Source organism: Amyelois transitella, chromosome 5, assembly GCF_032362555.1.
Source record: "Amyelois transitella isolate CPQ chromosome 5, ilAmyTran1.1, whole genome shotgun sequence".
In the NCBI taxonomy this organism is placed as follows: domain Eukaryota; kingdom Metazoa; phylum Arthropoda; class Insecta; order Lepidoptera; family Pyralidae; genus Amyelois; species Amyelois transitella.
Window position 1 is genome coordinate 2986193 of NC_083508.1, and position 26008 is coordinate 3012200.

General features: G+C 37.5%; 2 protein-coding genes across 4 annotated transcripts in view; both read right to left on the reverse strand.

The window, feature by feature from the left end:
* The window catches only part of LOC106138878 (serine/threonine-protein kinase NLK), a 90914-nt gene extending 85463 nt beyond the window's left edge, over positions 1-5451 (reverse strand). For all 3 annotated transcript variants that reach the window (XM_013340173.2, XM_013340178.2, XM_060954868.1), the window contains exon 1: positions 4914-5451. In XM_013340173.2, the coding sequence (XP_013195627.1) occupies positions 4914-5110 (197 nt within the window). In that variant the 5' untranslated portion in view covers positions 5111-5451. The remainder of the gene's footprint in view (positions 1-4913) is intronic.
* Positions 5452-7081: 1630 nt separating this feature from the next.
* LOC106139068 (ubiquitin-protein ligase E3B) lies at positions 7082-25933 on the reverse strand. The gene is made up of 20 exons (XM_013340411.2): positions 25512-25933; positions 24243-24485; positions 23712-23964; positions 22920-23108; positions 22445-22636; positions 21541-21735; positions 20658-20788; positions 20001-20125; positions 19486-19657; positions 18361-18479; positions 17748-17920; positions 17069-17149; positions 15248-15446; positions 14492-14655; positions 13562-13708; positions 12956-13071; positions 12321-12450; positions 11748-11912; positions 10481-10592; positions 7082-9833 (listed from the first exon to the last, which is right to left on the reverse strand). Exons 1-20 carry the CDS (start codon positions 25670-25672, stop codon positions 9661-9663), a joined length of 3240 nt encoding a protein of 1079 aa, XP_013195865.2. The 5' UTR covers positions 25673-25933; the 3' UTR covers positions 7082-9660.
* Between the last annotated feature and the right edge of the window lie 75 nt (positions 25934-26008).

Consider the following 26008-nt stretch of genomic DNA (forward strand, 5'->3'; position numbering starts at 1 on the left):
ACACAGTACGAAGAGCTATCAGCAATGTTATCTAACGATAGTTATGTCACGTCACAACAGCCGGGTTCCCCGTGACCCGGTTGTAACCAGGGCAATTCGTCACACGCGCTGTAGCACGTCCGTTATCATGCCACTTCGCACTGCACTAGTTTGTAAACCAGCCTGGAAAATAGGTATTATATTTTATAAGACCAGTGTTAAGAGCTATCAGCAGTATTAGCTAACGATAATGAAGATTTTAGAAAACAGGTTTCGAAAGCCGATTTAAAATTTATATTATAATAGAACTTAACAATAATGAAAGAACTTAATATCCGTTAGTCAAGTAAATTTTGGTTAAAAATACATATTTTTAAACAAAATTTACTAAGTACATAAGCTGAGCAGGTAAACCTTCATTATTCACCTAAGCTTAAGTACAGTCAACTGAATAGGCAGGTGACACAATTCACACTGGAACGTGAAAATATCTGAATAGAACCTTCATACAATTCGGGATCATGCGAAATAATTCCTATAACAATAGATCTTTTAAAAGGAAATACTAAATTTAATACGTATGAATTGAGTGATAAACAAAAGCATGGTTATGTTATTATGGCCCGTGGGCTTGTAAGAATTGAAAAAAGTAGAGTAGTAATAAACAGTATGCAAATTAAATTTTAATAGAAATTTGGGATCTAGTTAGGATTAACCTTTTGTGTTGCCATTTTCTCCTAGCTTGGCCAAATAATTTGAAACTTTCAACCAACAAGCAGGCTTTCAAGAAGCATATTTTGCACAGACACGTCATAATCATTACACCAATCTTCGTGATCGAGAATCTGTTTAAGATAGTAACCGTAAAATATTCCTGTACGAATACAAGCGAGCCGACATTAGCAAAAACGAGAAAGACTTGTACTACCTTCTGAATCGAGTGGGTTTACTAAGAGCGCAGTTTTGTTCGTTCGAAATTAGTGCCGAGCTGGGCTGGGATGGTCCCAACAAAGGATCGGGTTTTTCCACGTAGGCATCAATTAGATGCGGCCAGCAGGGTGGAGCGGAGACTTCGGGCGCGTCGGAAGGTGCGGTCCGCTCCCTGCAAATGCCGATCAATCAGTCTGCCCGCACCCTCTTGGTAATTAATTTACTATTGGACCTGGACCCTGGAGCTACCTATCTCAGCTGAATCGATACATTCTCATGATCGATTGTACAGCAAAATTACTAGGCAGGCGCGAGGCGTGTAATTCATCAATAAAAGGTTATTTTCGCTCGTGCGCCTCTTATATCCCGTAACCTTTTACGATGACAAGAAAGAATGATCGTGATACTCATGAGTACATGAGCATATGTTACTGAAAGTAGGTAAGTACCATAATAAACGCGTTATCAAAACAGGCTGGCTTTGTAATACACACATTGTGACAACTTTTGTATTTTAAATACCTAATTAGTAAAAGTAGATTCTATGGGAACTTTTTATCTTTTCTGAATATGTCATGCACAATGAAGAAAATATTTAAGGACACACTTTTAAAAATGAAAAATGACAACATGTTACATTTTCTCGTGCAATTAGGCCGCCAGCGAACGAAGCTTCGTTTCGTAACGTAAAATGTAACAAAACCTTCATCACTTTTAGCCACAAATGACATCTCACGGCCAAATGGTCAGTGTCATCGTCACCAGTTACGGGAGGTGACAAAATGACAACTACAGCCGTGTTTTCTTTTTATGTAATTAGGCGACAAACGAACTCGTGCCGTAGGCCGTGTGTCATTAGATTACGGAGCGACTAACTACTTAGGCAGGTACTTACAAGTATCTATGTTTTACTGCTTTCTCGAAGCATTACTGCCGTACAGGTTAACGTAGTGACAATAACCGTGATTACGGTGGCACCAGCAAGCTGGTATGTAATGCGACCGCCTCATTATACGCCAAGATGAGCAACAGGAGAAATCGCATTGTGTATGAATTACGATTGTCTCTTTAAACAGAAATAGCTCGATACGAAGTAAAGGATTCAGATGAAACCTATATGAGAGCGACCGATGTATTCAATTCGAAATGAGATGGGAGCAGAACTTTCAAGTGAAATTCTTATTCGCATTCAACGATCGTGCATGGGGTAGGACTTCCCAGCAGGACAGACTATGGACCGGGTTTTAGGGCCCTCGACCGATCCACGGTCTCTGAATAATCAGGCGCGCCTCCCCTCGTCGGTCGTTCACACACAATCGACGCGGCAAGCGCCATCGGGGCCCTACCTACGCACGAACAGTCGACACAAAGCATCCACCCATACCCAACTGCCGCTACCCCCGCTGCACTACTTCAGAATATGTTCCCATCAACATTCAGCAATATTCAACCTTATAACATGACACCCAAGATTCGATATTTCAATTGAACCGGTCGGTTGGTCGCAGCAATAAAATCAACGACGACACGAAAACGGGCCAAACTCCGAAGCAATAAAGCATAAAATTCTACGAAGAGAGGTTGCGGCCGTCGAACGCAATGTGCATTCGATTGCTGAGAACACGAATATTGAAAATCGCTCTTATGTCGTTCACGCTGGATCGAATACACGGCGGAGGAAGATGCAAACACCACGTGTTTACATAGGGCAACTGGTGCAGATTAGAACAGCGGACTGCCTAACTTCAGCGCACATGTTGTAAAGTTTATGTCGGGTCCCTATAAGTTTCATCGTCAAACAGAAAATATGAAATCTAGTCTCATCTATGCAAACAACACTCGCAATTTTCTGACTGCGTCACGACATGACCGTGCAAAGTTTTATTTACTGCAAAATGGTTTACTGTTAAACGATGATAAAACCGATTCAAGTCCGTGTTCGACTTTCTTAATGACTGTCCATGTTCGGAGGTTATAAAACGAGCACTTGGCCGTATAGAAACCACAAATAATGTGCCAGACGACAGGCCAGGGGCGAGCCTTTAGCAGCAGGTATAAAATTTGTGACTTGGGACGTGAAACGAGACTCTACCTGTTCTGTAAAATATTTTGCGCTTATATTTACCTCATACAGCAAATGTAAAATGCAGTTACAATATCTGGTGCTAGCTTGTGCCTCATACACTTGCGGCAAGTTGAGACTCATTACCGGAATATAAGTACGGCTACATATCAAACTAAATAATAACCGAATGTCGGTGACAAATTAGTGCAGACAACACAACAATGGTGACTTTGGCGGCGGAACTTGAGCGGCAAACAATTATTGCATTATTGTTTTGAAGACCTTCATATAATAATAAAAAGTTATTCAAACATAACCAAAAGCAATAAAACGGATTTTAGTGAATTTTTTTGGTACAGAGATAATTATGTTGACCATCCCTTAAGAAATAGTTTTATGGAAGTCCTAGGGAAAAGCTAGTTTTTCGATCCACAATTATATGATATCATAACATACCAGTGGATGATGAAAATTTATTATATTTATGCTGATTCGGTTTGTAAAATTATACAAGATAAAAGAAGAAGTAGGTTGGTAGTTTTATAAAGATGGGCTTTCAGGCAATGGGCTAGCATAGCAACCCGTCACTACTAGAATTTCAATTCCATCTATCTATACAGCTGAACATTGTTTTACAATCCTTTCAAGTCTCTTGGCTCTGTCATCCTGTAAGGGATAAAAACATAATTGTATGTTTGTATTTTAAGAAAGTTGATAAAAAATCAATGACAATAGTGTATTGTGAATGCCATAAACGCCTTCAACAGTTAAGATTTCACAGCCTTGGTGGTCCACTGACAATGAATATCTTTAACTATCTAAGGTTGACGGCATGAAACTTGTTTCATCTTTCTTTTTAATCTTTGGCTAGCTAAAGTAAGAGAAAGAGAAGGGAAATCAATGTTCATGAATTTGAGCTAAACCTCCTGTGACTGCGCTCTGATCCTGAGTCAGGTCATGATGGAACATCAAGCTTTTCTGATTGGCCCTGATCTTGGAGCACTTAGTTATGTGCTATAGGCTTAAAATTTGCAACTTAGGAAGCCCCACTTAACTGAAGAAATCCTATTAAGGAATTAAGAATTTATAAATTATGAAAAATAAACTATATTGAGGTTGTTGTTGTAGGTACCACGAAGAACATTTGTTTTAGCTGTCTAGTCAGTGTGATCTTTCTGCTTTTATGTTCATTTAGTGACTGTACAAAAAAATCAAGATATTGAGATACTGACTTAATTCATGAATAGGTGCTTAATAGTTTTAAATATAAGTATCTAGTTCTTTATTTTAGAGACTGATGTCTTTGATGTAAAAATATCATAATAATTCAATTCCTTAATGAGCCTAAATATCTGAGACTTCTTAAAATCAAGAAGGAACCAATTCAATGTGCAATATTTTTATGAGAAGTGCTTGACACCAATTGCTATTTTGGTGAATGTTTCAGCTAGGTAGGTAGGTGTTTATTAAGAAAGTTATATTCTTAATAATATGAATGAAGGTAAATTTGAATAGTAGCCTTAAGTAGATACTTTGCTGTGCTTAAGAACATCATCATAGAAGAGGTCTTCACTACTTTTTACTTATTGCTATAACTCATTCGGCTGAATCTAGGCAACCTTCAAAATATTAAGAGTTAATTGGGACTGACCTACAGGTTGTAGGTAGATTCGAAGGTCATCTGATTGGTATCTTCATTTTGTTTTTGTAAAAACTATCTATTATGTATGCATGAGTATAGTCACAAAAAAAATGACACTTGATCACTAAACAGAGGTTGTCTAGCTTGCAAAATATTTATTTAAGTACCTACCTACCCACTTTTTTATTCTTCAATCAAGGGTCTCTCAGTAAAATTGTTAAAGAACTAGGTACTAAAACTAAAGGACACCTTTATAGAATAGCAACTGCAATAAAAGCTTGAAGTGTTATGACTTACCAAACGACACCGAAGGCTCCATATCCTATGGGGCGGTCAGGCTGCACGTCTGTTGGGATGGCCGGCGTCTGATAGTAGGGCGCCGCCGCCGCCAGGATGGCGCCCTGCGGCGCACTCTGCGTACCGCCCTGCATCAGAGACATGGACACACTCATGGAAACGCGAGAGTGCCGCGCGGGGCCGCTTACTGCCGCCATCCAACCGCTCCACGGCGAGTCGTCACCGCAGACTCATCACACGACGAATCCCACGGCCCTGACACTGCGCTCTATCACCAGACCTCGCCTTCGAGTGAACACACGACAATATCACCGGTTACTTCTTTATTATTCATGCTCAATCGACTATGCGGGAATCACTGAACGCACACTACACGATTAGGACCACGCCGAGACTCCAGGCTATTTTGTTCCGTACGTTAAATTTTAGCCGAATTTCAAGCGATTAATTGTTTGTCATTAGCCCCAGCTTCATATATGACAAAGAATAAAGCCGAATTTTTTATTGCGCGCTACAAAGCCGTCCGCGCACCACGAAAATCGAGCGAAACTGGGAGCGGAGGGGAGCGAGGGAGGTAAGGAAAGACGCGGCTGTAGAATAGAACGAGATAGCCGATAACAATGGCGACGACGCGTTGAACAGCTGCTACTGCTACCTACAATCGGGCTCAACTTCGGCTTGAAAGTCCAGTCCAGCCAGAGATTACTTGAGTTACTATTTAAGTTTTTCATTTTTTGTTTTATTTTCTTTCAATGCGACTAAATAGGTATGTATCACGATTTGCCAAGTTAAATTTAATAAGACCGCGGTACATTACCCACATAGGTACATAACTTAGTGAGCAAACAAAAAGCAGATACCTTCCTATGTAGGTATTCAAGACAATAAATATTTATTATTGAACTATTCTCCTCAAAATACCTAGTTAACTCTAATTTGATTTGCAATTTTTTATCAAAGCTGTGAAGCCATTGCCATATTTATAAAATAAGGCGATAAGTACACAATAATAAGGTGGTACCTACCATACACTAAATCACCGCTGGTATGACGTAGGTTGACGTATATTAGATCCTCTTTAATCGCTTACATTGTTCATTTAGACAAAAGCAGACACTCTTGCCCAAACAGGCAGCCTTTTTGGTTTCCTGTCCGGCCAAAATTTACGGTGTCCAGTCACTGGACAACGTGATTTTTTTGTGTATTTGCGTTGGTAAACAAAAAAAAACGTGACAATGCAGAGCGTTCTGGGATACTCTGTTACGCAGGTGAACTTTGCAGGTCAGTCCAGGAATTAAGTATGACGACCTGTCTACCCTAGAATGTTTTTAACAAAGAGTGAAAGAATATAATACTACTTTCTTACTGTCGCAGGAGAATGGAGACTCAGCTTTATAGATCAACTTTAAAGCCGATCGTCCATCCCCAACTAGAAGTGTTAAGATTAGATTGCATAGTTACGCCGATCGCATAGTGAGTATTTCATAGACGTACGTCCACCGAGTAGGCGAGCTAACTTTGTTGTTTAGGGTCTATCCTCAACTACATGAAACGTGAATTAAAAGGAATTAACTAAGCGTAGAGACGCACCTCCTTGCCTTACCTTACCATACCACTCTCGCGCTTGTTGCTAGTGTTGTTCGAACATTCGCTCTATCGCTCACTACCTTGTACATTTGGCTCAATTTTGATAGACCGTTTTATTAGCTTCGTTTAGTTTTTACTTAGTTGGCGGTGGACGATCGCCTTTAGTTTAACGATATCCTCCGCTATAGGCATCGTTGTAGGAAATATCCCTACCTAGTTTGTTATATGTAAGTATCCAGCTTCCGAAATGTAGTTGACGTTAATTATAGGTAGTTTATATGACTAAAAATGATGAACGCTGACAAGCTATGGAAGTTTGATAAAAGTACTACCCCCTTAATAATGCGACAGTAGAAGGAAACCCTACAATCCTGGTAGGAATGGCCACCACTGTAGTTTTATTATATATTTTTCTTTTTATCGTGAGTCGTGACCATAACCAGGATTTAGGTTATATAACGTTAATAGGTATTAAGTAGATATAATATATTACATAAACCATTTACTTTTTGTAAGTAGTTGCTAAATAAACATTGAAAGGAAAAGGAGTACAATAATGGAATACTAATAAAACACAGTGATTAATAAATATCAATTATTTTATCACAGAGAATCACATTGTGTTATACAACATATTTACGTGGCTAGTACAAAATATTCAATACAATGATCCATGTTTATATGTATACACATCATTATTACTAAAGATATTTGATAAAAACTGAAATATAACTACAAAATTAAACCGAAGGTGCTATGTGTGAGATTCACTTATCGGTTCAGATCGGACATTCGATAAATGAATAAAAAATTGAGAATAGCGACATACACATACACTTCGGTTACGATACCAATTAAAGAAATTGCACGATATATATATAGCAAGATAGCATCATAACAAACCATATAGTATTATATTTCATAAAATATTTTTAATAGAATAAAACAACAAAATCCAACATTCTGTTATGTGAGTGAGAATTACCAAATTAAAAGAGTATGGCATCAGGAAATGGCATGTGTGATTCCGACGCGTACGGTTCGAAAACTGCTCCTTTTCGCTCTAGAAAATGACGGTTTTGCGCCACAGAGTAGGATAACAATGTACTTAGGAAAGGCCAGTATTGCTTGCAATAGCCTAAAAAGTTGGTAGTGTTGCCACCTATGCTTTCATGCTTTCAAAATTAGCTGCATAAAAAAAATTAAGTGATACGTCTTTAGAAAAATCATTTTGAAATCCCACTATATCGCATTACTTCTGGAAATGGTTTTGAGAGATGGATAAAATACACTGCAGCAAGAAACTAAACATAGCAAGAAAAAATATACAAATAATTTTATGTACATATAGATGAAGAACATTAAATATAAATAAAACATCCCTTCTAACATTAAGTTATAAAACTGTTATGTATATATGTATCTGTGATTAAATGAACATATAATATTACATCGAACACTATGTTATAAATGATTATTGTGAGATATATATACAAATACAGTTTTGTATATCACACTCACTACAAGAAGGTGAAACCAGACATTCATTATTCCAATATATTTTACAAAATTTATTAAGAAGTATCATCTAAGAAAATAACAGGGAAAGGTCTATACTGTACATAAAGGATTAAATAAATAAATGAATTTATTCATACAATAAACTAATGTTTTATTGTCTATGTACACCTATTTATAAGTTGGACTGGATTTGATTATTTAGAATTCGTTTTGGATAAGGTTGGGCTACACTTTTAACTTCGAACTGTATATGAGAAGTGTCGACCAACCCTATAACCTCATCTAAGAAAATACATACATTAAAGCATAGTACTTAATATGCCCTGAACACCAAAAGTTGTTGACGTGTTATTCGTAAGGTTATCATGTAATCTAGCATTTGTCCTGGTAGTGTAATTTCAGGAGAGGAGCCCGGGGTCCGTTTGTAACCCGATCCCGGAGTGGGCAGTCGGATTTTTACATGAAGTAAAGATTTGACCTTTGTAACCTTGCAATGGGATTTCACCCAAATTCTAAAATGAAATCTTTATGGGTCCTAAATATGTTTATAATGGATTATAACGTATCCAATGAGATCTGATTTCTAGATCACAAAATATTTCTTTGTGGACAATATTCCATAATTCGTTTCAATTTTAGGCTTATTTTTATGTTAATATTTTGTAAGCCTAATCATCCAAAAACTAAAAAAAGGAATCAAATGTTTATTTATAAAAATATTTCTGAATTTATTAGAAGCTTTTAGAAGTTAGTAGTTTTCACATAACTAAGTTTCGCTTTTCGTGCCATAAATCACCGAAATCCAACATCCATAACAAATAAAAGCGACACTGGCAGAATGAAAACATTCCTAGACCATAATGTGCTTGAAATAATTAAACACTTGGTGAAATGGTGAAAATACACATCAATTCATTAAGACAGTGAAGATAAAAATTGCAAAATAAATATGTGATATAAATTTCAACCGATGGATTTACGCTATTCTACAAAGGTACATTCCTTGTTACATAAATATATTACAAAATCTTCATAAAATTTTTTATCGGCACCAAAGTCATTCGTGGGAACAAGATGTCGCAAGTGTGGGCATTAAAACGTAAATGGATTAATATAAATATAGGATAACTGTTTAAAATTGTATATATCATACTAAAAATATACCTGCTCTCCCACCACATATAAAATAAATAAACTGAAAAAGAATATTTATTTACCTTCAAAATTATCAATATAATAATATTATAATGTTTTAAATTTTAATGTTAACAATGGCAACACTTTTACTGCCGTGTTGCGACTTAAATTTGGTATTTTCTATTTGTTAACAAGACTCAACTACAACTATAATTAATTCGGTATTTCTACTGATGAATAAAAACAATTAAGTCTCCCCTTTACGCTCAAGTTTTCATAAAAACGAGCTGGCGCTAAACATAACATTTATTAAGAAAGTTTATTTTCATTATAGAAATAAAAATCAATCAAAGACTAGAAAAGTGATTTCTTACTTTGGCGACACTACATCAAAATCCTGAATGAAAGCTAAAGTAAGTTTGTATGTAAACTGTTCGCTCAGTAGGAGACTTTTAATATCCACACAAAAGTACCATAAACCATGGCCTTTCTTGTGACCATCTTACGACAGTTCAAATCCAGTGTTGCTGTTGACAGCGTAACGTAGTTTGTCCCTTAGTGTACTTCGTTTCTGATAGTTGGGAAGTTTCAGGAGGTTGAAACAAGTCGACGAAGTGGGCAGTCTGTTAAGGGGGTCCTTTTTGCGAATGGTGAAGAAGCCTCGTATGACGCTGCCTGCAAATTATGTAGACGAATTACTCTTAACGGCCCATAGTTGACTTACTGTAGAAACTTATGAAAATAAAAGAATCAGTACAAGTGCCTATGATAATGAATAAACCAAACATACATATACTAATGATATCAAGAGAAAAGTTTTATTTTTTGTATATTAATTGTTTGTAACAAAAAAAATTGTGGAGAACATATTCCCATGGCGACGCAAAAACGGTAATTCAATCTTAAAGCGGGGTGCGGGGTAATAGCAAATTATTTCAACAGCAATAATACACACCTGCCTACATGGACAAATATAAACCTACCTAAATTCTTCATATTCTCCGATCGTATTACGAGAACGTCTGCGCATTTATTTTACATACATACATATAATCACGTCAATATCTTTTGCGGGGTAGACAGAGCCAACAGACTTGATTAGACCAATAGGCTAAGTTCTGCTGATCGGCTGATAGTATTGAGATTCAAATAGTGACAGGTTGTTAGCCCGTCGCCTAAAAGAAGAGTCCCAAGTTTATAAGCTAATCCCTTAGTCGCCTTTTACGACATCCACGTGAAAGAAATGGAGTTTCATTTAATCTACATTTATGTAACAAAATACAGATGCTTTTCTTGGTAATAAGTATTTTTATATGTTTTACCTATCGTGTCTCCAGTGTCCTCATCATCGCCGACCTCCACGCATCGTATCGAGAACGGCGGCTTCAGGTGAGCGAAGCCCAGCACGGGCGGCTTCGAGCATGACGTCACGAACTGAAGTGGAAAGATAATTATTAAAGTTCATATTTATTGTCTTTATACAGGTCTTCAACGACAACTGTGTATAGAAATAGATTAGGTATTTAAAAGTTTACTTAGGGAAGCAATCTAGGTGTATGGTGTTATACCCTGCAAAATTGTCCTCATTGAATTCTTGTGATAAATTTTAAAGTCCAATCACTTTTATCAAAACATATACACATACACATAAAATCACGCCTCTTTCCCGGAGGGGTAGGCAGAGACTACCTCTTTCCACGAACTCATATTCATTTTCATATAAACATTCATTTTCAGTCCAATTTAATATATGTACTATATATATACACAAATTTACATATTTTTCTAAACCGAGTTCACCCTAAACGCCCGAGTTCGCCCGCCTTTGTACAGTATCATTTCATATTTTCGACGCGCTCCTTCTAATTGACAATAGAGTATCTCATTTCCTTACTACAAATTTATCAAATTCTACAAACCTTAAGAAACATGGCTCTCTCATGCTACACTTTTAAATTGACAATCGAGTATTTACTTATATCCTTACTACAAATAAAATTTATCAAATTCTACAAACCTTGAGAAACATGGCTCTCTCATGCTACACTTTTAAATTGACAATCGAGTATTTACTTATATCCTTACTACAAATAAAATTTATCAAATTCTACAAACCTTAAGAAACATGGCTCTCTCATGCTACAGTTTTAAATTGACAATCGAGTATTTTTTATATCCTTACTTCAAATAAAATTTATCAAATTCTACAAACCTTAAGAAACATGGCTCTCTCATGCTACACTTTTAAATTGACAATCGAGTATTTACTTATATCCTTACTACAAATAAAATTTATCAAATTCTACAAACCTTAAGAAACATGGCTCTCTCATGCTACAGTTTTAAATTGACAATCGAGTATTTACTTATATCCTTACTACAAATTTATCAAATTCTACAAACCTTGAGAAACATGGCTCTCTCATGCTACACTTTTAAATTGACAATCGAGTATTTACTTATATCCTTACTACAAATTTATCAAATTCTACAAACCTTGAGAAACATGGCTCTCTCATGCTACACTTTTAAATTGACAATCGAGTATTTACTTATATCCTTACTACAAATTTATCAAATTCTACAAACCTTGAGAAACATGGCTCTCTCATGCTCGCTGAAGTCCCTCTGCAACACGTCCCACAGCCAGCACACGACGCGGTGCGAGTCGTGGAAACCGCCGTAGTACTGCGTGTGTCTTCTCAAATCCCTCAAGTCCAATGGCACATTGTCCCCACTTATAAGTCTTTGGAGCTGCGAATAAAGGAATATATTTATTTTACACTCGAATTATAAAATCGAATATTATGTTCGCATACAAAAAATAATAGGACCACTCGCATCTCTTTCCCATGGATATCGTAAAAGGCGACTAAGGGATAGGCTTACAAACTTGGGATTCTTTTTAGGCAATGGGTTTGCAACCTGTCACCATTTGAATCTCAATTCTATTATAAAGCCAAATCGCTGAACGACGCCATTCAGTCTTTACAAGACTGTTGGCTCTGTCTACCCCGCAAGGGATATAGACGTGACCATATGTATGTATGTAATGAATGGATTTGGTCATAATATAAAAAGAGTTTTAAAAGATGTATATCAATAAAAAGATTGACTATTAAACAGCGTTATGATCATAATTTCAAAAGTAATACAACTTACCTCCGGAGTTGAGAACAATGACAGCCATTCCGGATTAATAATAGTTCTAAAGCCTTTGATGAAAGCGTTCGTTTGGTCCTTGATCTGCGTGTGCATTCGGAAATGTGCCATCAAATGTATGTAGTTTATTCTGAAATAACAATGATATTTTAGAATTAAAAATGATAATCACTACAAGTCCCTCTATTTTCTCTGTTGGTATGTTTGCGCTTATCTCGGAAAGTTGTGAACGGAATTTGATCCTGTTTGAAATGTTGGAATGAGGATTTTCTGATGAAGGTTTACACCTGTAAATGGTACCCGTGCGGAGACGAGGGATGCCGCTATAGTTATAGGTACATTAAATTTTGGTGCAATTTATATATTTTTTAAAGTACATTTAAAAATAGGACCACTCCATCACTTTCCCATGGATGTCGTAAAGGGCGACTAAGGGAACTGCTTATAAACTTTGTATTATTTTTTAGGCGATATGCTAGCAACCTATCACTATTCAAATCTCAATTCTATAATTAAGCCAAACAGCTGAACGTGGCCTATCAGTATTTTCAAGACTGTTGGCTCTGTCTACCCCGCAAGGGATATAGACGTGACTCTAAGTAACCAAGTATTAATAAAATCGATAGATAACATACTTGTTTTCGTTGACGACCGGAATAGCTTTCCCGCCAGGTATAAGCTCGTGTGTCACAATTTCACCGAGCCTCTCTTCGTCCACTGAAAACGTCAGTTCCAGCGAGGATATATCGCCCTAAAAGAACACATATTTAAAAGAAAGTCATACTATTTGTGATAAACATACCATTTTGTTTATAGATTACAAAGTATGCCTTAAAATAAGCGTGGCCTCTGTGGCGCAGTGGTAGTGCTCTTGTCTGTGACAGTGGAGGTCCCGGTTTCGAATCTCGAACATGAAATGATGAGAAACGAACTTTTTCTAATTGGCCTGGGTCTTAGATGTTTATCTTTATTTTAATCATATAAGTATTTAAGTTTTAAACTTACTTCAAGGCTAACTCGATCTGTGTAATTTGTCCCGTATATATTTATTTATCCTTCAATGCAAATAATTTCGCAAAATCAAAAATTATCATCATGTCGTCAATGGATCCTTCACCAATAATCTTCAAAGTGGATTTGGCATAAACCCTTCTTTCCTAAACCCAAATAGTCACACAAGTATAATTTTTTAAGAGCTTCCTAAACAATACCGCTAAATGTGTGAAACTAAAACAACACACCTGAAAGTGTTTTATATAGGTGAGACTTCTGTACAAGTCTCGGTCCAACGAAGGCAGCTCATCGATCCAGCTATACAAGGCTTGTTGGGTCTGCCCCAACACTTGTGTGAGGAAAAATGAGGCGAAAGGCACGTCCACCACGATACCCTGAAGAAGGGAGAATTGTCATTTATCTATAAATTTTTATACATTTGTATCGAGATGTCTTGCGATCCCAAAATGGCGTTCGCGCCGGTATGGTTTTAGTGGTAGGCTGGCACACTGAATGCCAGGAGTCCTACACTCTCCCTGGCGAAAACCCGAGGGTCAGTCCGTAAAAAGGAATTCCCCTTCGACAACAAAAAAGGGTAACTTCTTCTTTCCTCTTAAGTCACAGTTATATCTTCCCCACTCTGAAGAGGAGTCCGGGGTGCGCCTCTTGACCATGATACTGGAATGTGTAAGTCAGATGTCCAGACACTTTTTGCAGGGAAACCCAATCCATATTGAATCTTAACATTGGTCACGGTGGCAATTGTAGTAATAACAACTGACAATGTGAAATGTACTAAATAAATTGAAAACCCGGCGTGGCTCCATGTAGTCACCGCATAGACAGCCTTTCTAGTTTACCCAGAAGCCACGAAATCCGAAACCGTACTAGAAGTCTCCTCTAGGAATAATTACATCATCTATAAGATTTACCTCATAGACCCGAGGGAGTCCGATAGCCCAATTGGTGTGAGCGTTTAAAACACTCACGCATGTTAAGTAACCCTGAGTTTAGTCACTTGGATGGGTGGGTGACCGTAAGTGGCACAAAATTATTTCGAGCTCCTCCGAGTCTGGGAAGACAAGTTAATCCATTGGTCTCGGCAGTCGTAAAGCCATATCTTAGGGCGGCCTGTAAAATCTGACACCGGTGTTGGCCGTTTTAAACAAGCAACAAACCTCGTAGACAGCCTTCCCTAGCATTCTGCCAATGAACTCGAACAGCTGCAAGTGGTTCTCCTGCAGACACGAGGTCGGCGACGGGTACAGTCTTTCTTCGCTCGTCACTCGGAACAGGTTCAGGGACGGGTCGAAAACACGCTTGATTGTCTCCTCTAGGAATTCTGTAAGGAAAATTTTCCAATTTGCAAAGACAGTGAATAATACCTACAAATTGAATAATTAAACCATTGCCGTGGCCATCAGACGAGTGAGACGGTAGGCATTTTACTGTAGTTACGAGTATCTCACTTGTGCACTGCACTAAAAGTTAACCCGAAGACATACTGTGTCGTTGATGACTTTAAGTGGTTCTATGTTATTCGACTAATCCATTGTTTATGATTACCACCTTTCTCCTCCAGTAAGACCCTTAACTGTTGCGCTACGGGGCTAAGAGTGCGCTTTCCAACATTTCTCTCCCCATCTTGGCTGTTTCCGTCATTTTGATAAAGTTTTTAAATCATCGAAAACCTCATATCCCAACGCTGCGTTCATCAATTTATAGACGTCATTTTAGAACCTTACTTTCTTTAAACTCACCTTTAAACAATCCATCCTGGTTAATTCCCGCTTGAGATAGCCCCTGTTCCTTAATGAATCTGTTTTGAACGCATTCTTGACGGGCTCGGCTGGCCAAAGCAGTCAACTGCCGGTGACAATCCTGTACCCAGCTGCCACGGCGGAGTGTCACCAGTACACACACACAACACCCACCTTTGAACACCCCGTCCTGGTCGATGCCCGCCTCGTCCAGCCCCTGCTCGTTGATGAAGCGCACGCGCACGCAGCCCTTGAGCGCGCGGCTGGGCAGCGCGGCCAGCTGCCGGTAGCCGTCCTCCACCAGGCGCCCGCGCCGCACCGTCACCAGCGTGGAGCGCCCGGCGCACGCGCGCTCCGTCAGCCCCAGCACCACCTGGTGATTTATATATTATAGTGAGCTTGTTTGTTACCTGTTCACGGGTTATCTACGGGTAATCTTCTTGTAATTTCACGTATATACGAGGGTCAAAATGAAAGTTTTTAGAAAATCAAAAACTGAGCATTCTACTAAAATATTAGTTTTACTATATCATTTCAAAATAGTGTCCCTTTACGTCAATACATCGCTGCATCCAATGGAATCATTGAGAGAAGCACCTTGCCCACTCTTCCTTAGGTGTCTCTTCGACGGCCCTTTCAAACGTAGCGACTGCTTCCTCAGCGTTCACAAAACAAGGTGCAAGGTCGGGGCTGTATGGCGGGTGACCCAGTAATTCCACATTTGATGTCTATAAAAAGTCGATGGTTCTCCTGGCGGTGTGCGCCGAGGTGTTGTCGTGATGGAAGAGGATTCTGCTGCGAGGTCGTTTCCCCGAACTTTTTCTAAGACAAGTGGCATACAAATATTGGTGTACCACTCTGCATTAACTATTTTTTAATCCTCTAAAACAATTGTCGCGTAATGGCCTGTCCTACCGAAGAACGAAGCCATCATCTTTTTTCCCACACTTCGACCTCTCTTCACTTTTGTGGGTAACTCCTCGAACGGAAACACCCACTGGGCCGACTGCCTTTTTGTTTCTGGATCATAACAATAAATCCAGCTTTCGTCATCCGTTAGGAATTTGAGTCACCTCCGTTAAATTTTTCAATCATATCACGGCACCAATTAACACGACGGAGTTTTTGGGCCTCAGTCATATTATGGGGTATCCACCGGGCACAAAGCTTCCTGACCTCTAAATGTTCACGGAGGATTTTATGGATTTGGCTCATACCAATGCCTAGACTTGTCCGAATCTGCTGATAGGTAACTCTTTTGTATGTTTTCTTCAGTCGTCGCCGTAGAAGGCCGTCCTCCACGCAGATCATCGGTGACATTAGACCGACCACGCTTAAATTCATTGAACCAATTGTAAATAGTGGCACGAAATGGGGTTTTTATATGAAAGGCCAATCTAAGTCTATTACAATGTAACTTTCTTGTTGAGTTAACTTACACCAAGTCATAAAAAATCATTGCACGAAAATTTCCTCGCCTTAAATTCATATTTTTGGCACGAATTATTTTCACTTTGCCGCCAAATTGCAAAAATAATGACAATTGAATGAAATTTTAACTCATTATTATTGCTAAAGAGTTCCATTTTTGAAATCCGAATTAATTTTTTTATTATATAAATAACAAATGGCTAGTTCTAAAAACTTTCAGTGTCGCCCTCGTAATTAAGATTTCGTAGGTACTGGGCGTTTTCATACCGGTAAAAACTTTAGTTGCCGTGGGATTTGCGAAAAACCTGTATTCTTTTGTAGATGGCTAAAGACGCGCGTGTAGGTGGCGCTAAATCTCAGCGGGCGAAGTTACTCCGATAAATCGAATGAGTTCAATATAATAAAACATTTTAAAAATTAAATATATTTTGTACATCCATTCAATTCAATTAGTTTAACCTATCTATGGTGATATGTGTGAAAATGACAAGAAAACATTGAAAAAGTCGTTAAAAACATAGACCTTTTAAATTTGTAATGTTTAGACAGAAACTGAAATTGTACCTTTTCGTCCGCAACAGCTCGTCTAAACAACCTCACTCGTTCTCCGTGAGCGATCATGTGAGGCGTCTTCTGTACTAACACCTGTGAAGGAAACCAATAACGTACATACATACATACATAATAGTCACGTCTATATCATCACCAACAGTCTCAAAAAGACTAAAAAGTCACTTTCACCTATACGGCTTAATGATAGAATTGAGATTTAAATAGTGACAGATTGCTGGCCCATCGCCTACTAAAAGAATCGCAAGTATATAAACCTATAAGCCTATCCTTTAGTAACCTCATTCAATATCCTTGGGAAAGAGATAGAATGGTTCCATTCTAAAGTGCCGAAAACCATACGGCATTATATACACGACCGGAAAAACGTTTTCGTAGGAAGTGAAATATTAGGTATATGGGTTAGCAAATAGCTCCAGTCATAATCTAATTTCCAAATCGGTTGATTCTCTTTGTCGAGTTATTTCGACGCGTAAAACCATTAAAGTGTCAAAAAAAAGTTTCAATATAGGAATGTTACGAATATCATATTTTCGACATTATTTATGTCAAAAAAAAAGTTTCAATATAGGAAATATCATATTTTCGACATTATTTTATTTTTTATAGACGAATATTGATGTGTAAAGTCAGAGCCAGGAAGTACTACAAGGCTACCTTAAGTGTATCATACCTGCTGAGGCTTCTTCCCCTTGTCCAGCTCGGCCATGAACTGGGAATCTCTGATATCTCTCACCAGCCAGTGGTTAGGCGGCGTGTAACTTCGTCGGCAGTCGCGACGGTATAAAACTAATAGGAGGGTGTGAAGCGAGTTGAACAACTCGTTGCTTTGGATGCTTTTGAGATCTGAAAAGTAAAAAAAAATATTTTAAACTTTATAATAATCCGTGGTTACCGAGCGACGGATCACTGCAACGTGATTTGAAATGATTTCGTTTAATACCAGAGTTATTTATAAGTAGTTATTTAAAAATGTTAAAATATACATTTGCTAAGATTAATCACACTAGAATATCACCACAGCTACACCCGCTTAAAACAACAAAGTCATTTATTTATATTTTTAGAATTTCTTTAGATTTTCTTTAGACGACATACAGAATCTGCATGTTAAATTTCAAATCTTTAGCGGTTTGCGTTAACAGGTCATTATGTCAATTTCTTTTTTACAGATAAGTGGTTACAGAATTAGTTTCGCATAATAGTGGCGGGGGGTGTTACTTATAACATCGAAGCTGAGGGAGAAAGGGATAAAACATAAGAGGAGTTGAACATGGAAGACTCACCAAAAAGTTGTCCCATAATGGACTTGTAAACGAACATGTTTAGGAATTGAGACATGTTGATAAAATCTTGTAGTTTGAATGGCTCTTGTTGTTCATACATCTCCATGTCGTCTAAGATGCTGAAATAAATACAATACAATACAAATTATCTTTATTGCCCACTAGCTGACCCGCGCAACTTCGTTTGCGTGTATCCCGCTACTTCGACAAATACAGTCAACGCACCAACACATATTGGATACTAATTTTCAATTCACAATAACTTCTCTTTCCCTTAACCGCGTTTAAAATATTAAAATGTTTTTTGGTTTCTGTGACTCTTCTACTTGTATCCAACGGTATAAGCGGCGCACGCACAAATGCAATCTTCAATTAGATTTTTTTTCTGACTTCTTGGACATAAATCGCTATAACTCAGCTAATATAGTTTCAATGTATTTCAATTATATATAAAAACCTGTCGGAGAAAATACTCTTTCTATTAGTGAAAACCGCATCAAAATCCGTTGCGTAGTTTTAAAGTTTTATGCATACGAAGGGACTACAGACAAAATGGGCGACTTTGTTTTATACTATGTAGTGATAGTGATGATGATAAATAAAAATGCCACAAAAAAAAAGTTACTACCATCTCTTTCGTGTTAGCGAACAAAAACATATTTTAATTGGTTTAGTTTAGTAAAAGGTACGAATCGAAAGTTAATGATACAAAAAATTTAAATATTTTGCTAGCTTTCATATGCAAAGTGACATAAAAAGATAAAACATTAAACTGAGGCGATCGCATGAAATTTGTTTAAAGAGATTTTGCATGATACGCGTACAAACGGACCAAAAGTTTATTTCATGACATGACAACTTAAGAAGACAGCAAACAAATAAAGATCAATGATGATTACATGGGTATGCATTTATCAAATTAAGTCACTTCTCCGAAAGGAGTACACACAGACTACATCTTTCTACAGGCGAATCAATAAATCCAAATCGCTCGTCGGTTTTAATTGTCCTTAAGCTGACATCAAAGATGAACATTGAATCTACAGAAATAATTTTCCATAACACAAATCTCGGCCTTACTTTAAGGCTAAAATAAAAAAAAAAAACATTTTAAACAATACTTACGTAACATAATGCGTCATACAATCAGCGAACAGTATGAGCATTTGGAACTCCGGCGCCGATGTCTTAGTGTTAACAGCTAAGAGATCTAGGAACGATTTCAGTCCGCAATTCGGTCCCAAAGTGCACAGGAATTGCCACAGGTAATACAGTATTTCATCTTGATTGCACAGTCCTGAAAGTATATTGATTTTTAATTTTCTCTGCAGTTGCACAAATATATGAAACTAAGAATAAGTATTTCTTTTGATTTCAAATGCTTAAACCAACTTGGGATTGTTCTTGTAGGCGATCTTGCGGCTAGCAGCCTGTCACTATTTGAATTTCAATTCTATTATTAAGCCATACCGCCGAGCGTGACCTTTGATACGTGAGACATTAACATATGTATGTATGTTCATGTTCATCTAACGTTGAAACAAAAATGGCCGGCAATGCGCCTCAATCACCAGCGCAAATGACAATTTCTAATCAATTTATTTGTATTTTCAAATTTATTGTAGATTAAGATCGCTTACCCGTTAATATATCTAAATTAATTTGCTTCATAGTCTGTAACGCCGTGTGGTACATCGAACATATTAAAGCCGCTTTCGTGCAATCTGGAGATCCTAATTTCCTGTAGTTTTTATTTGAGTTAGCTCTGCAATAGAAAGAAGATATTTTACTCTTAGAAATATAATAATTACTTTTTTTTTGTAATGAACTGACAACCGCATCCAAACGATATTTTCTATTTTTGAAGTCGGTAAAATTTCTTATACCTTCTCCTAAGTGAAATAAACACATTCCTCAAAACTGCATCAAAATCGGTTCGGTACAAACAAGCAAGTCTTGCCTGGCCGGACGCCATAACTTACAGCGACCTGACAACACTAAACGAAACAAAAAAAATAAATAATAATATGCCGTGTGGTTCCCGGCACCAATACAAAAAATAATAGGACCACTCCATCTCTTTCCCATGGATATCGTAAAAGGCGACTAAGGGATAGGCTTACAAACTTGGGATTCTTTTCTAGGCGATGGGCTAGCAACCTGTCACTATTTGAATCTCAATTCTATCATTAAGCCAAATAGCTGAACGTGGCCATTCAGTCTTTTCAAGACTGTTGGCTGTTGTCTACCCCGCAAGGGATATAGACGTGACCATATGTATGTATGTAATAATATACCTGTTAGTTCTAGCCTCTATGGCCCTCCGTATGATGGCCGCGGGGTTGTTGGCCTGCACGGGCGTGGAGGGCTGCGACGGGCCCGCGCCTTCCTCCCCGCTCACGCCCGCCTCGAGCATCTCCTTCAGAGGCTGCAAAATCAAAATTGTTTTTTTTTTTTGACACATACGTTTTATTATACATATCACTACATAGTATAAAACAAAGTCGCTATTTTAGTCTGTTTGTCTGTATGCTTAAATCTTTAAAATTACGCAACAGATTTTGATGCGGTTTTTTGTAACAGGTAGAGTGATTCAAGAGGAAGGTTTTTATGTATAATAACATTTATAATTTTGCACCCGTGCGAAGCCGGGGCGGGTCGCTAGTATTCATATATATTTATATTATATTGAATTGTATGAAATATCTTTATTTGCATTATTGATTTTTGAAATCAAAATTGATTAGTTTAAACGATTTATGACTAAACTAGAAGGCGCCTGGTTACTTATTGCAAAAAAACCTTGTTTAATTGCGTTCTCGCGGGAATTTTGGAAAATCCTCACTTAGTACACTCGTAGACCATATAAGGAAACAACATACCAAATTTCAAGTTTTTAGACCCAACGGAATAATATTGCCAGCCAAAATATATTTTTATCAAAAAGGGCACATTTTTGTTTTTTTTTGTGATTAGAAAATCAAAAAGACTAGTTTTTGAAACAGTTTACAAAAACACCCGTCGTCAAGGTACTAATATGTATACGAAGAAGCCGTATAATAGCTTTTCAAATGTTTAATATAAAAATTATGTAATTATCTTACATGATTTTCAATTAAACATTTGTAAAGCTAAAACCCGTTAAAAAATTTACAACAAGCAATAATAATAATCACTAACCCTTGCCAGCATCTTCTTTAACAGCGTAGCACCCCACAGAAGATTCAATTGCTGTCGTAGATTCCCCATCGCCGGTGGAAGGTACACGTCGAAACTCTGCGAGAACCAGCCCAGGATCGGGTGCCAGTTGCTCAGGTTGCCCTTCTTGCAGACCACGTACTGCTGACACGAGTCAAGGAATCGCGTCACTACCAACTGTTGAAAATGAAAATTCTGATAACTATTTTAATTTACCATCTCTTTCCCACGGATGTCGTAAAAGGCGACTAAGGGATAGGCTTATAAACTTGAGATTCCTCTTTTAGGCGATGGGCTAGCAACCTGTCACTATTTGAATCTCAATTCTATCACTAAGCCAAACAGCTAAGCGTGGCCTATCAGTCTTTTCAAGACTGGTGGCTCTGTCTACCCCGCTAGGGATATAGACGTGATCGTGTGTGTGTGTGTTTAATTTAGGTGCCTATCATAAACTTGTAACAGAGGTTTGGGGTTGTATATAATTTGAAATAATGTAAGAATTTAGAAGTGGTAAGTACTAATGGCGTAGTCAAGTCACGATAGCGTTTTCATCTTACTTGACAGCTTCACAAGTAAAAACAGCGTGCGTTGCCAGACGGTGACACAGCTTTCCTACAGTGTTTACGTCTATTCCAACGACACGTTTGTAGATACGCTACTTTGTATACCAGTTCAAGATCGAATCTTATTATGGCAGTATAGTAAGCTAATATTCTTATTTGAATGTATCATCAGGTCATCCTTAGGCAATTTTAGGGGCACTCGTAATTTGCTTACAAATAGAATTCATTTTGGCCAGGTTGACAACGACCTTCCCAATTTCACCTCCTTGGAACATTACACAAAATTTAATTATTACGAAAGAATTAATGTGTAAGAAACTTACCACAAACGTTGGATAGTACGACTGTGGCGCAGCATGCTCCCTCTCAGAATGTGCTAGTTGTATCAAGTTCGCTAGCAGGCACAGAGCGTAGTTGCCTTCCAAAGTGTTGAACACGATGCGCATGTTTTGATCTGTGCCGAGGAACTCCACGCATTTGTCGAACATACCGTGCGTACGGAACGCGACGATGCTCTGTCGAAGAAACAATTATTTATTAGAATTATAAAATGATTACGAGGTATTCCTCATTTTGGTTAGGCCCCATTAAAGCTACTCAAATGACCCATGACCAGACCCAGCAGATTTAATATGTGCCAAAAACAGTTCTGTGTTTGCACAAATTTAACTTTATAATTATTATCTTACAATAAGAAGTACACTGTTGGCACTGTTGTTGTTGATTTTTAAAGATCTTTCCAGCTTAAAAGCTAAAATTAGTATTTTATAACAATCAAGTAAACTATTTAAGCCTCACCTCTGGAGAAATTTGATGCATATGGTACACCAAAGTGGGGACCGACAGTATCTGTATTATGTACATGGTGAGCAGTTTCTCTGAAAACTGGGCAGACACTAGCGGCCTGAGAGATAATGTGATGATGGCGGTCAGAGCCACTGTCTTGAGGCACACCTTCTCGCGGCATAATCCGCGAAGCAGCAATGACTGAAAAAAAAAAATTATTTATGTGAGACTCCCTGTAAGTGACAGCTCTGTTATTTTTAAACCTCAATTCTCTTTATTATAATCACCAAGAAGTTAAACAGATAAGGAGATGGCTTGACGAGTGAAAAGTGCTTGAAGAAGACAAAGACATGGACTATCATACATTTTTAATATAAATAAATCGCAACTTTTTGTGGCTACAATCTGTTGGGGATCAAAATTTCTTAAACCAGTCTTCTTTAAAAAATTATATAAATAACTAGCTGTGCCCGCGATTCCGTCCGCGTGGAATAGTTATTTTGGGCATCATTGAAGCCCTCAAGGGTGACTAATTTTCCCCGTTTTTTTTACATTTTCCATTATTTCTTCGCTACTAATAGTTGCATCGGTATGTTATATAACCTAAAGCCTTCCTCGATAAATGGTCTATTCAACACAAAAAGAATTTTTCAATTCGAACCAGTAGTTCCTGAGATTAGCGCGTTCAAACAAACAAACTCTTCAACTTATTATAATATTAGTATAGGTCACGCTCAACTTTTGAGTGGCAAGTGGCTTATTTAATCTTTCTTTTCATTGATCTATTTTAGAAATAAGTAATACCTTCAATGTTAAATAGTATCCTTTATGGAACAGCGATCCCATAACATTAGCACAGAGCTGGTTCATGCCTCCACGGAGTTTCTCAAAGTTTTTCAGTTTGGTGAGCGCCCAAGTATTTGTTGCCGTGAAGGCGATTAGAGTGTGGAGGTGGATGAGGATGCTCTGCATGTCTACCGGAGACTCGGGCTTCAATTCCTCGAGGTACAGGCAACATTTATATAACAACTCCTTGATGTGGGTAATCCAACGGATACTGAAGAATAATGTTGATAAAATACAATTTGAATTTGTAGAAATTATAGCATAGTTTTACCCATGGTTGTAAAATATTTTATGAACTTACAGACATTTAATCTATGGCACCCTTGTTATGCAAATGACTGTCAAGTGGGTTATATTTATATGTCAGTTTATCCTACCAAAAAGTATATAAGTCTAAAGCAAAATATATAAATATCATGTACTCCAAGATTTCCCACTTGCAAATGATTAAAGATTTGTAAAAAATACAGTTAATAACTACATACACACCTGTATTCTTTATTCAGGAACACACCAACATAGGAAAACTTGACAGATTCCGAATAGAGGCTATGCACTATGTACTTGCATAATTTCTCAAATCGTTTCTTGTCGCGCTGTTGCTTAAATATGAGGAAGAGATGACATGTTGCTTTGTACAAATCTAGTGCAGGTACGAGATCATTTGAAACATTTGACTCTTCTTGGGCAGAGTGGTTCCCAGGGTCTGGTAGAAGCTGATCAAATTCATTGCTATGTGAAAAGATAAAGGAGTTTAGTTTAGAATACAAATAAGAACTTATTGGTTGAATATAGAAACACTCTTTGTTATTAAAAAAAAATGAAAGTATATGATTTCAATGCTTACTTTTAGAAGATTATAAAGAACTAGATCCTGTTATTTAAATAAATTCATATGCAAAGAAATTTGACCCAGTGAGCTGGACTATTTCATACATTCTCAATTGTTTATTTTAAGGCTTGTTGTTGATGTCTGATGAAAATGCTGCAGTGTAGTTTGTTCCGCTGCTTCTTCTACACATGCGCTTTGGAAGTGGTAGTAGTTATAATTAGATTTAAATGATGATACATCGATAAGTGATACCTTGTATTTAATTTTGAAAATAAATCTATTCTATTCTTATGTACACTTAGAAAGTTTTAATGGGTAAAATATTTTTAAGTAACACGCTTTGGTGGTTTACACCAACCTAACCTAACCTAACCGAGTTTGATTTGTGACCTATTTGTTTTTTTCATTGCGGTGAGCTACTGCCCCCCGACCCTGTGCTGCGCTTCCCCTGCACCCCCTGCTGTCTATTTACTGACAGCTACTTTCGAAGTCAGTAGATAAGATGACAGTAGCACATAACCAAAACGGCGGATTGCGTTCTGTTCATAGTTAGTGTCTTTTTTGTTTTTACTTTTAAGCAAAGCTTTTGACTATATTTTTTTAGTGCTAAAATATATTAATTAATGTATTGTACATGTTTAATGGACAAACTAATTATGTAATACTAAATTAGGGGGGTTTCCGGCAAAAAAAAATTCTTGGGGGGTACAATTGGGGTCTTGGGGTCATACAAACCCTCCCCCACCCTACGACTCTCTCTGGCGGTGACCCGTTTTTAGAGTTAAGCCTAAAATCGGTCGATAGAAGATGTGTTATATCAACATTGGTAAAATTAGTAAGAAGTTGAACAAACAAGAAATCACGAGTGGCAACAGAATTAAGTTGAGGGTGCTCGTTTCAGTAAAATGAGCTGTATAAGTACTCACAGTATCAGTTTGATGAATTTCTGATGCGCGAGCCAGCCTCTGACAAGGGCTTGAATCTTGACCGCCGATAATTCACGCTTTTTCTCCAATGCTCGCTCTTCCCGAGCCGCCTTTGTCTGCTCTAAGAAAGTATCCTTACTAGTTTGTGACTTTGAAAACATTTTGAGGCGCTTTCAAACGTAATCAACAAAATTAATGGCTTTGTTTTCACTATTTGGTTTATTGTCAGGATAGTGAGATCCGATTCATGGCAAAAGACAAAATTATCGCGGCACACGCAGCATTTTTTAATGGATTTGGATTTGCAGAATGAGGCTAAATTATTTATGCCATATTTAAAACACTTATTGTGATTAAATTCATCAATTTTTGTATTTCTTTCGTAAAAAAGGTCGATCCATCAGAAGATAGAACGACGAACGAACGTGTTTTGACATTGACTTTAACAACCTGATGCTGCCAGTGTTGAAAAGCTTTGTTGTCATAAAAACAATAAA

Bases quoted from the DNA above. Each gene is read 5' to 3' on its own strand.
- LOC106139068 (XM_013340411.2), bottom strand. From the start codon at position 25,672: ATGTTTTCAAAGTCACAAACTAGTAAGGATACTTTCTTAGAGCAGACA. The intron at 19,658-20,000 runs GTAAGCGATCTT...ATATACTTTCAG, and splicing joins TAATTTAGATATATTAACGG to GACTGTGCAATCAAGATGAA. The intron at 15,447-17,068 runs GTACAATTTCAG...ATAAATCACCAG, and splicing joins GAGCTGTTGCGGACGAAAAG to GTGGTGCTGGGGCTGACGGA.